Raw genomic sequence first — 16,715 nt, forward strand, 5'->3', positions numbered from 1 at the left:
AATCAGACGTTCTCCAGTCAACAAGTGCTGCTGGTTTTGACCATTTTTTGATCAGTGATCCATCTGCTTCTATTATAAAATGTGCAAGAAGTTTTTACTTACTTTCTTAATAATGATGACTAGGTCTAATGATCTGGGTCTAGGGATCCAAAAAGTGAGTCAAGTAATTCCTGAAAGTGAACCAGTCTCATAGATTGAATGACATCCATTAATTATTGTGAATTCCCTGACTTAAATCTTACTGCTTTTGTTTATTAACTGGTGGCTGTCGTTGGATAATCAGCGCTTCCTGACAGAGTCTGAACGGACCCCTCCGCATCACGCGCTCAGCGAAGCCTGGACTCCGAGGACGATGAGTAAACAGATAAACAGACAATAGATACGCTCTCTCCAGGACACCAGGCTCTCATTAATGTCAGTTAAAGAAGACGCTCCCGCGACAGAAACATCTGCAGTGGAGAAAAGCAGAGTCCGCTCTGGTATCTGCTGCTGAAATTGAATTCTTCTCCGGGTGATCAGGGGAAATTCTCTTATCTGACAGACGGTCTCAGGAGTGTTCCCCCAATAGCTATCACTGTTCCTCATTAGCCGAGTCCCTCACTGCCTCACAGAGTCCTGGGAGAAGCGTGAACAGAGAGTGCTGGGATTGTTTCGGCCTTGCCTTGGACCTGCTGCTCACTACTGTCCTACACCACCATGCACCATCAATAAAAGTCAAGTTGTTTTGTCACTAATTTTAGAGGGTTGGATTATTTTTAGTATTATTATTAACATAGAGAAAGCTTGCTTACTCATGATAGATGCAAGTATTAGGCCACCTACAGATTAGCCTTTTTTATAATACCTAAATTTTTCAGATTAACAAACAAATTAAGCATTTACACAATATAAAAGGTTATAAATGATAATATAATTTGTTAAGGGAAAAATCTATTCAACTCAACATGGCCTTGTGTAAAAAAAATTGAAGTATTCGCCCAACTAAAACAGGGTAGCACAGATCATTGCTAACCTGAAAATTAAAAATAAATAAATAAAAAATAAATAAATAAAAATGAATTTATACTTTTTTTGTTGAATCTATGCCGAATCTGCATTTTAGTGGATTTTTTTGCAAGTGGCCTGGGGTGGTCCTGATGAGAGCCAGTTTCATCATCATTGTTTTTTTAATAATCTTTGCTGTGACTGCACTTGAGGATACTTTTAAAGTTTTTAAAATCTTTCGGATTGACTGACCTTCATTTCTCAAAGTTACAAGGAATCATGTAGTAACTTGTAACAGTAAAAGTGTAAAACAAACCAAAATACTCTCTGTGAAACATTTAGGTGCTCTTATTTGGGGTTCTATTAACTTGCAGTTGCTGAGGCTGGTAACTCTGATGAACTATCCTGTACAACAGAGGAAACTCTTGCTCTTCCTTTTCTGTTGCGATCCTGATGAGAGCCAGTTTCATCACAACATTTTCTGATAGTCTTTTCAACTGCAATTGAGGATACTTTGAAAGTTCTTTGATACTTTGAAACTTTTTCACATTGACAGACCTTCATTTATTCAGTATTTCAGTATTTTTTCTTTCCTTTAGTTGAGTAATTCTTGCTTCTCATAATCTGGATTAGAACATTACTCAAATATTCACTATTCACTGTATACCTGTAACTCTACCTCTTCACTACTTTACTTTAACTGATGCTCTCAAACACTTTATTAAGAGAGAAGAAACAGCACAGCTGTTAACTGAAAGCCTGAATTCCAGGTGACTCTACCTCATTAGCTGACTGAGAAAATCCAGCCAAGATGTGTAAAGCTGTCTAATCTAAGCAAGAGATGCTAGACTGAAAAAAAAAAAAAAAATCAAACATAATCTGGTTTGTTTAATGCTTTTTTTTTTGTTTACTAAATTCTGTAATTCCATATGATTTTATTCATAGTGGCAAATATTTTTAAATAAAGAAAAAATATATAATTTTGACTGGCACTGTATGTGTTAATCACGTGTTCATAATAATTGAATAAATATTATTATTTGTTTGTTTTTTATTTGCAGAGACATTCCTAAAACATAATGTGCTATAAATTGGCCACACCCTTTTGCGCAAGAGACTACAGTCAACAGACTTTTTCTTTTGTAAGAAAAGTAAACTACCCCCAGTTTCTCCGAACAGTAAGACACTCGGCACACATAAATAATACAAAGTGCGTTCTCTATCCAGGAGTATTTTGACAGAAATGGAGAGAGCGGTGTGCTGTAATGAATAGGAGTTTTTGGAAAGTTTGTGCCAGATTTCTCTAATGCTTCTCCAACTCTGCAACCCTGGAATGCATTTGTGGGCAAATAATGAAAAACCTCCTGACCTGACCTGAACGCTGTAGGCATCACTTTATTTGTATTTTTATTTATTTTTCGACCAGTCAATGCTGTGAATGGTTATTTTGGATTTGATGGCTCTTGGCAAATAAGGCAGCGGACTCGCTTGCCAGCAAATGATGAAAAGAATCAAACCTGAGATGTGACAACCACGTGCAATATTTATGCCTGCAGCAGTTATCTCTTAGACTCTGAGCTTGGTGGAGTATCCTCTGAGAGCCTGGACTGTATTTTTCAGAAACTGCATAAACAATAAGCTGCTACTGACTGGCAGTTGGAAGAACTGGTTTAGAGTAGAAGCTCTTTGTGAACGAAAGAAACAATTGAAAAACAGCTCTACCTTCTACACTCTACTTTACACTTTCATTGCGGCTTCTGGACAGTTTGCAGTGCACTCATTGACAAAGGAAAAAATGGAACACCTGATTTTAGACCACAATAATTTGTTGTGGTGACAGACAGTTCTGGTGGAAACAGAAGAGTTGAGGTGCACATTGAATTCTGTCGTGATTTAATCAGCCGTGGTTTTATGTTTTTTGGATACAATCCAGTTTAGCACCCAAACATCCCTTTCAGACAGCTTCCTCTTACAGCGTCCACAGTTAATCCTGTTGGATGTGGTTGGTCCTTCTTCTTGGTGGTATGCTGACATTACCCTGGATACCGTGGCTCTTGCTACATCACAAAGACTTGCTGTCTGTCTTGGTCACAGACGCTCCAGCAAGACGTGCACCAACAATTTGTCCTCTTTTGAACTCTGGTATGTTACCCATAATGTTGTGTGCATTGCAATATTTAGAGCAGAACTGTGCTCTTACCCTGCTAATTGAACCTTCACACTCTGCTCTTACTGGTGCAATAATGTGCAATTAATGAAGATTGGACACCAGGCTGCTCCAATTTAGCCATAAACCCCACACTAAAATTATAGGTGTTTTAACAGCTGTCCTGAACTCATCAATAATTAACTTCTTGAATTTTTTGCCTCTTAATAATGTGTTTGAGAGCATCAGTTGTAAAGTAGTGAAGAGGTAGAGTTACAGGTATACAGTGAATAGCTCTATTTAAGTAATGTTCTAATCCAGATTATGGGAAGCAAGTAAAAATACTTGAAGAAAAATAAACGAAGGTCTGTCCATGTGAAAAGTAGTATCCTCAATTGCAGTTGAAAAGACCATCAGAAATGTTATGATGAAACTGGCACTCATCAGGATTGCGCCAGGAAAGGAAGAGCAAGAGTTTCCTCTGTTGTACAGGATAAATTCATCAGAGTTACCAGCCTCAGAAACCCCAAGTTAACAACTTAACCCCAGATAAGAGCACCTAAATGCTTCACACAGAGTATTTTTTTGGTTTGTTTAACAATTTAACAAGTTACTACATGATTTCTTTATGTGTTTCTTCATAGTCTGGATGACTTCAGTATCCATTTACACTGTAGAAAAAAATAATAAATAAATGAAAACATTAAATGAAAAGGCATATGTTAATTTTTGACTCGTAGTGTAACTGCATACAGAGTTTTTCCATCATTCCTTGACATGTTCTTTCTTTGTCATTGGGTGAATAACAGCTGCAGATTGGCTGAGAAGCGACTCTAAGCAGACACAAATCAGAACGCACTCACGTCATGGTTTCGTCGGTCAGCAAATGGGATTATAATTGAGGGCCTTGAGTCTGAACCCTTCCTCTGAACATAAAGAGGCTGTGTATGGAGGAGGCTGGAAATCCTGTCGTTTCCTCTCCAAATATATTTCAGAGCAGCTGTGAAAAGACCTAATTTGCGAGCCGATCTCATTTTCCTCGCTCGTTATTAAAAATTAATTACAGATTCAACTGTAGGTTGTTCAGGGCAGATTCATTACGCACAGATGGCTCAATGGGAGAAAATAAAATGTAACAAAAAAAAAAATCAATATCTCAAATATGGTATTTCTTCAAGTGCACTGAGCATTATAATCCTGAAAAAAAAACAGGAACTAGATTGTGGTCTTTGGAATGTTTCTCTACAGAAGAATTGCACATTTAGCCTTTAGCCTTTAGCCTTAGGTTCATATCCAATTGTTTAGTCTGTATACACAGACCTGCCACAGAAATAAAACCACTTCTTGATTATTTAAACATCACTGATCATATAGGACACTTTGTATTTCTACAGTTACAGTTTCTAGTCCTGTATCACAGTTTGCTGCCCTTTTTTAGCTAAGTTCATCAATGGTCAGGACATGAGCCGGCCGATAAAACGATTTTATCATTTATTTATTTCATCATTAATTTACAGTTAAGGATTTTTAACTTTTAACTGCTATCTATGCTCTCTTTTGAGCTCCTGTAGTTCAGAGTGACCCTCCTCCCGCAGGCTGGTAAACAATGTTTTGAATCATTGATCATTGATTTGTGAATAGATTTACTCAATGAGTCGACTCTACACTCAACCCAAAGCGTCGGAACACCGCAAAGATCACATGATAATTAACAAAATATAATTTTTTATGTGTTTTATTAACCAATAAATCAACCTTTATTTTCACTCGGTAAATACATTGAGGGTAACCCTCATTTTTTTTTAATGTAGCCGAGCTTACGTAAAGGTAAAGGGATTGAAACTTAAGTTTAAATTATAAAAACAAGCAAACAATGTAAGATTCAATAAAAATATATATATATATATATATATAATTCAACATAAAAGGATATGCAAACAGCCTAAAATGTAGAGCAATAAAATAACCACAATTATAGAAATGTAAACGATGGAACTAAAATTAAATAAATAAATAAATAAATAATAATAAGTAAGTAAAAAAAAAAAACTTTACTGTGTCCCAGCTTTTAAAAAATGCCTTATTGTCTGGATCATGTTTTTTTTGCCAGCACCTGTTTGAAAGTAAAAAAATATATATTAAAAATAAAAGGATAAAAAATAAATGAAATAATAATGTAAAAGGCCAAAAGTAAAGGCAGTAACAAAACAAATAAAAGTATAAAATGAATAAAATAAATATAATAAAAGGGCTCAATTGTAAAACATAAAATTAGATACATAAAAAAAAATAATAATTAAAATAAATAACAAGGTAAAAAAAAAAACTCAACTAAAACAGGTACAGGCTGTTTGAAGGTGGTCAGAAATTAAAAGTTTAAAATGATTTAGTAACACCAGCGAGCTTTAGAGTTAGTTTTATGGTTTCCTGTAATGAATTTCAGCTCGCTGGTGCTGTTCTGTAGCTAAAAGCAGATTTTCCCAGTTCAGAAAAACTCTCAGTACCTGACAGGTGATCCAGTCAGTAGAGCGGGTCTGATAATTACTGGTGTTTATAGAAATATTTCCGTTCACAATTATCACTTAAAAACTCAATAAAATACATTAAAATTTGTGGTTGTAAAGTGACAAAATATGAAAAAGTTCAAGGGATACATGAATATTTTTGCAAGACACTGTATTTTCATACAGATACAGTAAATCTTCATTGAAGAGAACAGGCTCTCAGCAGCCTATAGAATCCTCCCCATCCTCCCTCCTCTGAACACAGACCCTCATCAGACCCTAATCCTCAGCAGGCTCTCATAGTTGCAAATTTCCTCCTGGATCAACTTGTATGAAAAGTTCTGAGCGGTCAAGCCCGGGCTAAAGGCTGCTTTAGCGAGAGTAGCTTTTCCTGCAGTGCCCGTTCGAAATCCGAGGATCAACATCCGTATGAAATCCAACAAAATCGCTCTCACTTGTTACGATTCTGGAAGTTCTTTTATGAGATCCAGCAGAAATCCTTCTTGCTGGACTGACAGCACTGGAGATAACATGACTCACTTGTGCTGGGATGTTCTTGAGGACTCAGGCTTTCAGTTTGTTCCAAGCTCCTTTCACAGATGTGATTTTTGAAAAAGAAATTCACACTTTTCAAGATACTGATTTAGGTTGGACAATGAAACTGAAACACCTGGTTTTAGAGCACAATAATTTATTGTGGTGACGGACAGTTCTGGTGGAAACAGGAGAGTTGAGGTGCACATTGAATTCTGCCGTGATTTGATCAGCCGTGGTTTTTGTATACAGTGCAGGTTAGCACCCGAACATCCCTTTCAGACAGCTTCCTCTTACAGCGTCCACAGTTAATCCTGTTGGATGTGGTTGCTCCTTCTTGGTGGTATGCTGACATTACCCTGGATACCGTGTCTCTTGATGCATCACAAAGACTTGCTGTCTGTCTTGGTCACAGATGCTCCAGGAAGACGTGCACCAACGATTTGTCCTCTTTTGAACTCTGGTATGTCACCCATAATGTTGTGTGCATTGAAATATTTTGAGTAAAACTGTGCTCTTACCCTGCTAATTGAACCTTCACACTCTGCTCTTACTGGTGCAATAATGTGCAATTAATGAAGATTGAACACCAGGCTGCTCCAATTTAGCCATGAAACCTCCCACACTAAAATGACAGGTGTTTCAGTTTCATTGTCCAACCCCTGTATATATATTGCGATATTAAACAATGCAGGGCCCATGACGTCACAAGCCCCACCCTCACCCGCACTCGGTCTCTCATCCGGACTGATCAAGAGCTAAGTCGGCAGTAATCAGCACTTTAATCAGGCATTTAAATGGCTTTTAAAAAGCTAAATAGGAGCTTTTTTCTGGGATTAAAAGCATGACTTCAGCTGTAACTGGAAATATCTGCGCTGCAAAACTGTGCTGGACTGAGATGCACAGCTTTCGACACATGCCCAACCATGTGGATGGAGGCCACGCGGTTCCCTCGTGTTTACTCCTGCCCCCCCCCTCATGCTCGTGCTCCCCCTCACCCTCACGCTTCTCAGGCAGCAGCAGCCTGTCACTCACACAGACACAGAGACAGCGCTGTGTATCTACTGTACTTCTTGTGTCAAGAATCAAAACATTGCAACATGACGTGTTTGATTAATTGCCTGTGATGCCTGTCGCATCCTGTGATGTTAAAAAAAAGATATATATCGTGCAGCCCTACGTGGAAGCATAAGAATCAGAACTCATTTTGCAAAGTCAACATTTTGATGGACATTTGATCCCCACGATGGTGAGCAGCTGCGCGCCACAGTTCACAAATAATCAGGTGATCTGCACATGGCACAGCGCGAGAAGTAGCAGCAGAAGTCCATGAGCGACAGGTTGACCAGAAGGACGGGGACGAGGCTGATTATGGCGAAAGTTGGGGTCAAACTTTTTTTGGTGTGATAAAAATAATAACACGTAACTAATTCCAATTAATCGCATGTGTTAATGATTAAATGTTGACAGCCCTAGTTTTTTTTAGTAAACTCTCTCCTAATCAATAAGCCCAGAGTTTAAATGATTATAAATTGTCTACCCAGGACCAGCTTGAGGTTCTGAGCTACCTGAATGAACTACACACACCTGTCCACACTCACAACATCCATAGATACAAACGAGGTTGTCATAGAGGCAGAGACAGAAGATGAGCTCCTCATGGCCTGCAGTGTGCGCTGTCAGACAAGCCAGCCTCAACACCAACGACTAATGACAGCCATTACTCACCTCGTTCCGACGCCGGAGCCAGATCAATAAAACTCCTGCATTTCTCACCTGAAAAATACAAAACACAGAAAGAAAACAGTGTGTTAGAGTCTGAACTTCTCCAGCAGCCCAGAACAACAATCACACCAGAGCTGAAAAAAAGAAAAAAACAACGCTTGATTTTAGCTTTACCACACTCGTCCACTTTCAGAGCTTTCTATACACGTTTCACCCACGGTCACGTCCATTACATCCTGCAATCAACAGCAGGAAACTAAAAACAACAACAGCTTTTAAAGGAGTAACTAATAGGTCAAAAAACAAAGAAAAAAAAGTTGGAAAAACAGCAAAATAGAATTATATTTAGTCATATGAAAAAGTTTGGGCACCCCTATTAATCTTAATCATTTTTAGTTCCAAATATTTGGGTGTTTGCAACAGCCATTTCAGTTTGATATATCTAATAACTGATGGACACAGTAATATTTCAGGATTGAAATGAGGTTTATTGTACTAACAGAAAATGTGCAATATGCATTAAACCAAAATTTGACCGGTGCAAAAGTATGGTCACCCTTATCATTTTATTGATTTGAATACTCCTAACTACTTTTTACTGACTTACTGAAGCACACAATTGGTTTGGTAACCTCATTGAGCTTTGAACTTCATAGTCAGGTGTATCCAATCATGAGAAAAGGTATTTAAGGTGGCCAATTGCAAGTTGTTCTCCTATTTGAATCTCCTCTGAAGAGTGGCATCATGGGCTCTAAATATATATATATATATATAGAGATATAGAGAGAAAAGTGTGTGATATTGAAAGAGAGTAAATAAAAAGATGTTATTAATGAAGGATGAGGCAGCTTCACTGCACTCTATAAAAAATAATAATAAAAAGAAACAAAATAAAGAAACAAACAAACTAACTAAAACAAAGAGAATGAGAAAAAAAGAGAAATATAGAAAAGAGGGAAACCGAAAGAAAGAAAGAAAGAAAGAAAAAGAAAGAACAAAAGACCTTCAATCTACTGTAATTTATTCATCACTCAAAAAAGTGCAGGTCATCTGCTATGTGATGTTTCCTAACAGATATACACACATGCCGAAAGTCATGGGATAGCAGTATATGTATAATGCAGACATTTACAACAATTTTTACCTCAGGGAATGGAAAGAAAGAAAGAAAGAAAGAAAGACTTCTGACAAAATTAATTGAGAAAAAAATGAAACATGGAGAACTAAAAAGAAAGAAAGAAAGAAAGAAAAAAAGAAACCGAAAATAAGAAGTCAGAATAATAAGAACTGAAAGCTAGAGGCAGAGAAGAAGAAAAGGGAGTCAAACACAAAAACAGGCAGAGTTAAAAGACAGAGAACAAAAAGGAAAAATAAAATGTAGAGTCTCAAGCTAGTTCTCCAATTATACAGTAAGAGCAGAGAGGAGCACTCGCCTGTTACTCCATAAGCCTCCCCCTCCAGACTCTAATTGAAACACTGAGACGCTGTGGGGGGGTTGTTTTTTGAGTGAAAGTGTGCGATCGTTCTCTGAGGATGAGGAGTGAGGTCAGGTGGAGGTGAAAATCAAGACAAGCCCCACAAGACAAGCTTCACTGCTCCCCAGACGCCTCCAACCAAAAGAGACACATCAACACCTGCAACTCACTGCAGCACAACCACGAGCTAAGTCTTAACAACCGGTAAAATAACAACCTCAAACTCACTAATATACACAGTTTTACTCAAAATATTGCAATGCACACAACATTATGGGTGACATACCAGCATTGTTGGTGCACATCTTGCTGGAGCATCTGTGACCAAGACAGCAAGTCTTTGTGATGCATCAAGAGCCACGGTATCCAGGGTAATGTCAGCATACCACCAAGAAGGACCAAACACATCCAACAGGATTAACTGTGGACGCTGTAAGAGGAAGCTGTCTGAAAGGGATGTTCGAGTGCTAACCCGGATTGTATCCAAAAAACATAAAACCACGGCTGATCAAATCACGGCAGAATTCAATGTGCACCTCAACTCTCCTGTTTCCACCAGAACTGTCCGTCACCACAATAAACGATTGTGCTCTAAAACCAGGTGTTTCAGTTTCACTGTCCAACCCCTGTACCTCACCAATAAACAGAACTGGTGCGCAGTTCTTCTTCAGTTGTTCACCGACGTGTGTTTCAGAACTTTCGAATCAGACAGTTCTTTGCTCCTGACGCTCTGGCTGAAACTCCACCCTCTTTAACTAGGTCTGCCTAACAACAGAGCGATCTATATTCTGATTGGCTTAGAAACTGAATCTCACTGGATTGTCCGTCATAAACGATTGCAGACATTCAGTGAGGAGTGATGCTTTTTATGATTAATCCTGTTAGTGCCAGCACCATTATGAAGAATGCACTTAATACTGTTAGGGCTCAGCCAGTTCCCGCAGTGGCCACCAGAGGCCGCCATAAACCCACCAAGGTGGTAAGAAGGGAACTGGCTGAGAGTTCATTAGAACAGGGATCATTAAGGCCACCTGAAGCCAATCACGCGTCATCAGCCTCAGCTGTGGTACCGTCTTTAAAAAGGCGAGCTTCCAGCAGACTGATGTCGCAGACTTCATGCCCTGTGACCGGTAAACGGTAGCTCCACGGAGCAAAGCTGAAAAGAAAAAATAAAAGAAAGCCTGCAAGGCTGAAAAGAAAAAAATAAAAAATAAAAAATAAAGAAAGCCTGCAAGGCTGAAAAGAAAAAAATAAAAGAAAGCCTGCAAGGTTGAAAAAGAAAAGAAATAAAAGAGAGCTTGCAAAGCTGAGAAAAAAGAAAAAGAAAAGAAAGCTTGCAAAGCTGAAAAGAAAAAATATATAAAAGAAGAAAGCCTGCGAGGCTAAAAAAAAAAAAAAAAAAAAAAAGCTTGCAAAGCTGAAAAGAAAGAATAAATAAATACATAAAAGAAGAAAGCCTGCAAGGCTGAAAAGAAATAAAAGAAAGCTTGCAAGGCTGAAAAGGGAAAAAGAAAAGGAAGAAAAGAAAACAAAATAATAGAACAGAAAATAAAAGAAAGCTTGCCAGGCAAGAAAGAAAAGATAAGGGAAAGCCTGCAAGGCTGAGGAGAAAAGAAAATAATTTAATTTTCTTGAATTTCTGTTTCTATTTCTGTCTTTATTTTATTTCAAACAGAGGCATTATTTAGTTAGCTTTGTTGCGCCGAAAGGGCATTCTCTTGTTTATTTTCCCCTTTTTCTTTGATGCACACATAATTATAGTAAAACCCTTTTCGTTATATCTCCGCACTTGGCTCCTCCCACACCCCTACCATGACAGAAGTCTGCGACCAAAACATGGAGCCAGCAGAGATAGAACACCTTAGAGCAGCTGTGCAGCATCAGGGGGCCTCCCTGGGTCGCCATGAAGACCTGCTCCGACACTTAACGGAGCAGGTTTCTCAGCTGGTATTAGCCATACGGTCCGACCAAGGTGACCTGGGGAGAGTCAACCCACCCGCTCCCCCCAAGCAGATAAATAACCCCAGCCTCATGGTAGGCCATGGGGATGCTCATGTGGCTACCCCAGAGCGCTATAATGGTAGTGCAGAGGGCTGCAGAGGATTTCTCCTCCAATGCTCATTAGTATTCGAGCAGCAGCCTTCTCGCTTTCCTACAGAGCGCTCTAGGGTTGCCTACATGGTTTCCCTGCTGTCTGGGAAGGCCCTAGCCTGGGCCACGGCTCTTTGGGAGCAGGGCTCCCCTGAGTGTGCCTCCAGTGGGGAATTTTCGGCGGCCTTGCGCCGTACATTCCATCAGCCCCCTGGAGGAGGGGAATCCTCCTCACGATTGATGGCTCTTAAGCAGGGGTCGCACTCGGTAGCCGATTACGCCATCGAATTCCGTACATTGGCTGCCGAGAGCGGTTGGAATGAGGTAGCATTACATGCCCTCTTCCTACAAGGACTTAATGGGCGGATCAAAGATGAATTGGCCACTAGAGAGCTCCCCCTGAAGCTGGAAGATCTCTATGACACCTGCATACGGTTAGACAACCGTATGCGCCAACGAGACCGAGAGCGTCAGGGAGAAAGCCGCAATAATGCCCCACGGCCATCTTGGCATCTCCGCCCTAGTCCTAACCCCGGCGCAGGGTCAAACCATCCTAAAGAGGAGCCGATGCAACTGGGGGGTACTAATGCCCCAGTAAGCAAGACCTGGGCTCCCAAGCAGCAATATCAGGGAAAAGACTAGGTCCCGCATGCTCAGGGGTGGCATGTAGGGACCCACATAAGCCCCCAGTGGTCTCAGGACTCCAGCTTAAGGCTCGGTTGTCTTGGGGCTTCAATTTGAAGGCAACCTTGTTGGCCTTTGTGGATTCTGGGGCTGCTGGGTGCTTTATAGACCAAGGCCTAATCAATGAGCTAGGAATCCCAGTGGAGGAGTTAGATAGACCCCTGCCCGTCACTGCCATCGACGGACGACCCCTAGGCTCTGGACCCATCACCCACCAGACTGCCCCACTCCAAATGCGTGTAGGCTCCCATCAAGAGGAGCTCATGTTTTATGTAACCAGGGTTCCACATTTACAAGTAGTTTTGGGGTTCCCCTGGTTGCAGAAACACAACCCTCGTTTGGATTGGGCTACGCAGTCTGTGTATGCCTGGGGGCCGCAATGCAGGGGTCACTGTTTAGAGAACCTGGCCCCAGCTCAAACACCTCCTAATCCCACATCTTCTGATAGCCCTGATCTGACTGGGGTGCCGGAGGAATATTGGGACCTTAAGGAGGTGTTCAGTAAGGAGAGGGCTCAGGTTCTTCCCCCCCACCCTAGATCACTACGCCTACATTTACCTCGACGATATACTGATCTACAGTCGGTCCCTCAGGGAACACGTAGGGCATGTGCGGCGGGTTCTCCAACTACTACTGTATTTACCAAGTTGGACCTGCGTAGTGCCTATAACCTGATCCGCATCCGGCAGGGGGACGAATGGAAGACGGCATTTATCACACCTAGTGGGCACTATGAGTACAAAGTTATGCCCTTTGGGCTTGTTAACGCCCCAGCCGTCTTCCAGCGGTTCATTAACGAGGTGCTGCGTGAGGCCCTAGATCACTACGCCTACATTTACCTCGACGATATACTGATCTACAGTCGGTCCCTCAGGGAACACGTAGGGCATGTGCGGCGGGTTCTCCAACTACTGTTGGAGAACCGGCTGTACGTTAAGCTGGAGAAGTCAGAGTTCCATGTGTCCAGGGTATCCTTTCTCGGATTTGTTGTCTCCAAGGGAACTCTGCACATGGATCCAGCCAAGATCCAGGCCGTGCGGGACTGGCCGCGTCCCACCTCCCTCCGGTTGGTCCAGCGGTTCTTGGGGTTTGCCAACTTCTTCCGGCGCTTCGTGCGCAACTACAGTTCTGTAGTTGCACCTATCACGGAGCTTACCCGGAAGACCCCAGGACCCTTTCGCTGGACCACCGAAGCCCAAAAGGCATTTGAGGAGGTGAAGACGCGGCTGACATCCCCTCCTATCCTCCAGCTCCCTGACCCCGAGGAACCCTTTATCGTCGAGGTGGACGCATCGGAAGTTGGTGTGGGTGCAATCCTATCCCAACGTCTGGGTCCAGCCAAGAAGCTCCTCCCTTGCGCATACTACTCTCACCGATTAACACCAGCAGAGAGAAACTATGACGTAGGGGATAAAGAACTTTTGGCTGTGAAATTGGCTCTGGAGGAATGGCGGCACTGGCTGGAGGGTGCCACGCACCCTTTTGTGGTCTGGACAGACCACAAAAACCTGGCCTATATACAGCAGGCAAAGCGGCTAAATGCTCGACAAGCTCGATGGACATTATTCTTTAGCCGCTTTAACTTTATACTGTCATATAGGCCAGGCAGCCGGAACGCCAAGCCTGATGCACTGTCACGCATCTGGACCCCTCCAGAGTCAGAACCCAGGATTGCACCCATCCTGCCAGACTCCCGGATTGTGGCACCTCTCCAGTGGACTCTGGAGAGCACCATCCGGGAGGCACAAAGGCGGGAACCAACACCTGAAGGTCTCCCCCCAGGGAGAGTCTACGTTCCATTGGCGGTCCGCAAGGAAGTAATGAGCTGGGGACACTGTTCCCCATTCTCAGGTCATCCTGGGGTGGTTAGGACCATGGACTTCCTTCGGCGGCGGTTTTGGTGGCCAAGCATGGAGAAGGACCTGCGCGCCTTCATCCAGACATGCGAAACCTGTGCCCGCAATAAGGCACCCAGGTCTAGGCCCCAGGGACTTCTCCAGCCGTTACCTATTCCTGCCCGTCCATGGTCCCACATCGCCCTAGACTTTGTCACGGGTCTGCCTCCTTCCCGGGGGAACACAGTTGTCCTGGTCCTAGCTGACCGGTTCTCTAAGGCATGCAAGTTTGTGGCTCTGCCCAAACTCCCCTCTGCCTCAGAAACTGCTCAGCTGTTGTTACAGCATGTGGCCCTAATCCATGGCATGCCTAGCGATTTGGTTTCAGACAGAGGACCCCAGTTCGCTAGCCGCCATTGGAAAGCCTTCTGCCAGCTCATGGGAGCTTCTGTGAGCTTGACCTCTGGCTTCCACCCAGAGTCGAACGGTCAGGTTGAGAGACTCAACCAGGATCTTGGCCAGACTCTGAGGTGCTTGACATCTAATAACCCTTCCTCCTGGGCTGACCATCTGCCCTGGGTGGAATACGCCCACAACACCTTGTGGCATTCATCCTTAGGGATGTCCCCATTTGAATGCCAGTTTGGGTTCGCTCCTCCCATGTTCCCGGAACAGGAACGGGAGGTTGGGGTGCCTACTGCTGAGCAATTTGTTCGGCGATGCCGAAGGTCCTGGCAGAAAGCCCGGGTCGTCCTACTGAAAACAACCAGGACCAGGAAACAGATCGCGGACCGCCACCGGAGAGTGGCGCCAACTTTGCGGCCAGGACAGCTCGTCTGGCTGTCTGCCAAGGATCTTCCACTGAAAGTAGAATCCAAGAAACTGGCGCCTCGTTTCGTGGGGCCGTTTAAGGTGGAAAGGCGCATCAATTCAGTTACGTACCGTCTACGCCTTCCACCCCATTTACGGATTCACCCCACGTTCCATGTGTCTCGCCTCCGGCCCTTCCTATGTGGGGAGACCTCCCTAGCCGCACGACAGCCTGGGCCCCGCCTTGTTGACGGAGCCCCCGCTTACACGGTGCGGCAGATTCTGGACAGTCGCCGGGTACAGAGCAAGACCCAGTACCTGGTGGACTGGGAGGGGTACGGCCCGGAGGAACGCTCCTGGGTTCCGGCCCGGCGCATTCTGGACCCGGAGCTTATCCGGGAGTTCCGTCGGTCTCGTGCCCCTAAACCAGGGTCGTCGGGAGCCGCCCCTAAGGGGGGGGGGTCCTGTTAGGGCTCAGCCAGTTCCCGCAGCGGCCACCAGAGGCCGCCATAAACCCACCAAGGTGGTAAGAAGGGAACTGGCTGAGAGTTCATTAGAACAGGGATCATTAAGGCCACCTGAAGCCAATCACGCGTCATCAGCCTCAGCTGTGGTACCGTCTTTAAAAAGGCGAGCTTCCAGCAGACTGATGTCGCAGACTTCATGCCCTGTGACCGGTAAACGGTAGCTCCACGGAGCAAAGCTGAAAAGAAAAAATAAAAGAAAGCCTGCAAGGCTGAAAATAAAAAAAAAAAAATAAAAAAAATAAAGAAAGCCTGCAAGGCTGAAAAGAAAAAAATAAAAGAAAGCCTGCAAGGTTGAAAAAGAAAAGAAATAAAAGAGAGCTTGCAAAGCTGAGAAAAAAGAAAAAGAAAAGAAAGCTTGCAAAGCTGAAAAGAAAAAATATATAAAAGAAGAAAGCCTGCGAGGCTAAAAAAAAAAAAAAAAAAAAAAAAGCTTGCAAAGCTGAAAAGAAAGAATAAATAAATACATAAAAGAAGAAAGCCTGCAAGGCTGAAAAGAAATAAAAGAAAGCTTGCAAGGCTGAAAAGGGAAAAAGAAAAGGAAGAAAAGAAAACAAAATAATAGAACAGAAAATAAAAGAAAGCTTGCCAGGCAAGAAAGAAAAGATAAGGGAAAGCCTGCAAGGCTGAGGAGAAAAGAAAATAATTTAATTTTCTTGAATTTCTGTTTCTATTTCTGTCTTTATTTTATTTCAAACAGAGGCATTATTTAGTTAGCTTTGTTGCGCCGAAAGGGCATTCTCTTGTTTATTTTCCCCTTTTTCTTTGATGCACACATAATTATAGTAAAACCCTTTTCGTTATATCTCCGCACTTGGCTCCTCCCACACCCCTACCATGACAAATACGTTGTCAGCGTCGCCGAGGACTGCAATGGTGCTGTGCCAAACCGTCATGGAATGACTCCTATTTTTATCTTGGAGGAGACGACCCACAGATCCATGTTTTGAGCCAGCAGTGTCAGAGCCAAGATCAAGATCAATTGTTGTTACGTGTAACACCTCAAGGTGGGCAACACTCAACCCCATACCAACAGTAAGAACTTTAAATAAAACTACATTGAGAGATGTCTGGTATGTTGGGTTATCCCAACCCCATTTCCGTAAGAGTAGCTTAGTAAATAATGCCCTTATCAGTCTACATTTTTAATCATTTATTAATATTATGTTCCAGCTTCAGCTGTAACTTTTTGTTCAAGATAGAGGGGTTGGACAATGGAATTGAAACACCTGGTTTTAGATGATTCTTCACAATAATTTATTGTGGTGATGGACAGTTCTGGTGGAAACAGCAGAGTTGAGGTGCACATTGAATTCTGCGTGATTTGTTCAGCAGTGGTTTTATGTTTTTTTGGATACAATCCGGGTTAGCACCCGAACATCCCTTTCAGACAGCTTCCTCTT

The 16,715-nt window shown here is 42.7% G+C and overlaps 1 protein-coding gene across 1 annotated transcript in view; it reads right to left on the reverse strand.

Annotated features, from left to right (window-relative positions):
• Positions 1–16,715, reverse strand: part of gsg1l (gsg1-like) — a 54,142-nt gene that overhangs the window by 23,336 nt on the left and 14,091 nt on the right. Inside the window, exon 2 of the mRNA XM_007260751.4 lies at positions 7,897–7,944. Coding sequence (XP_007260813.1) covers positions 7,897–7,944 — 48 coding nt within the window. The remainder of the gene's footprint in view (positions 1–7,896; positions 7,945–16,715) is intronic.

Source organism: Astyanax mexicanus, chromosome 19, assembly GCF_023375975.1.
Source record: "Astyanax mexicanus isolate ESR-SI-001 chromosome 19, AstMex3_surface, whole genome shotgun sequence".
Lineage (NCBI taxonomy): Eukaryota > Metazoa > Chordata > Actinopteri > Characiformes > Acestrorhamphidae > Astyanax > Astyanax mexicanus.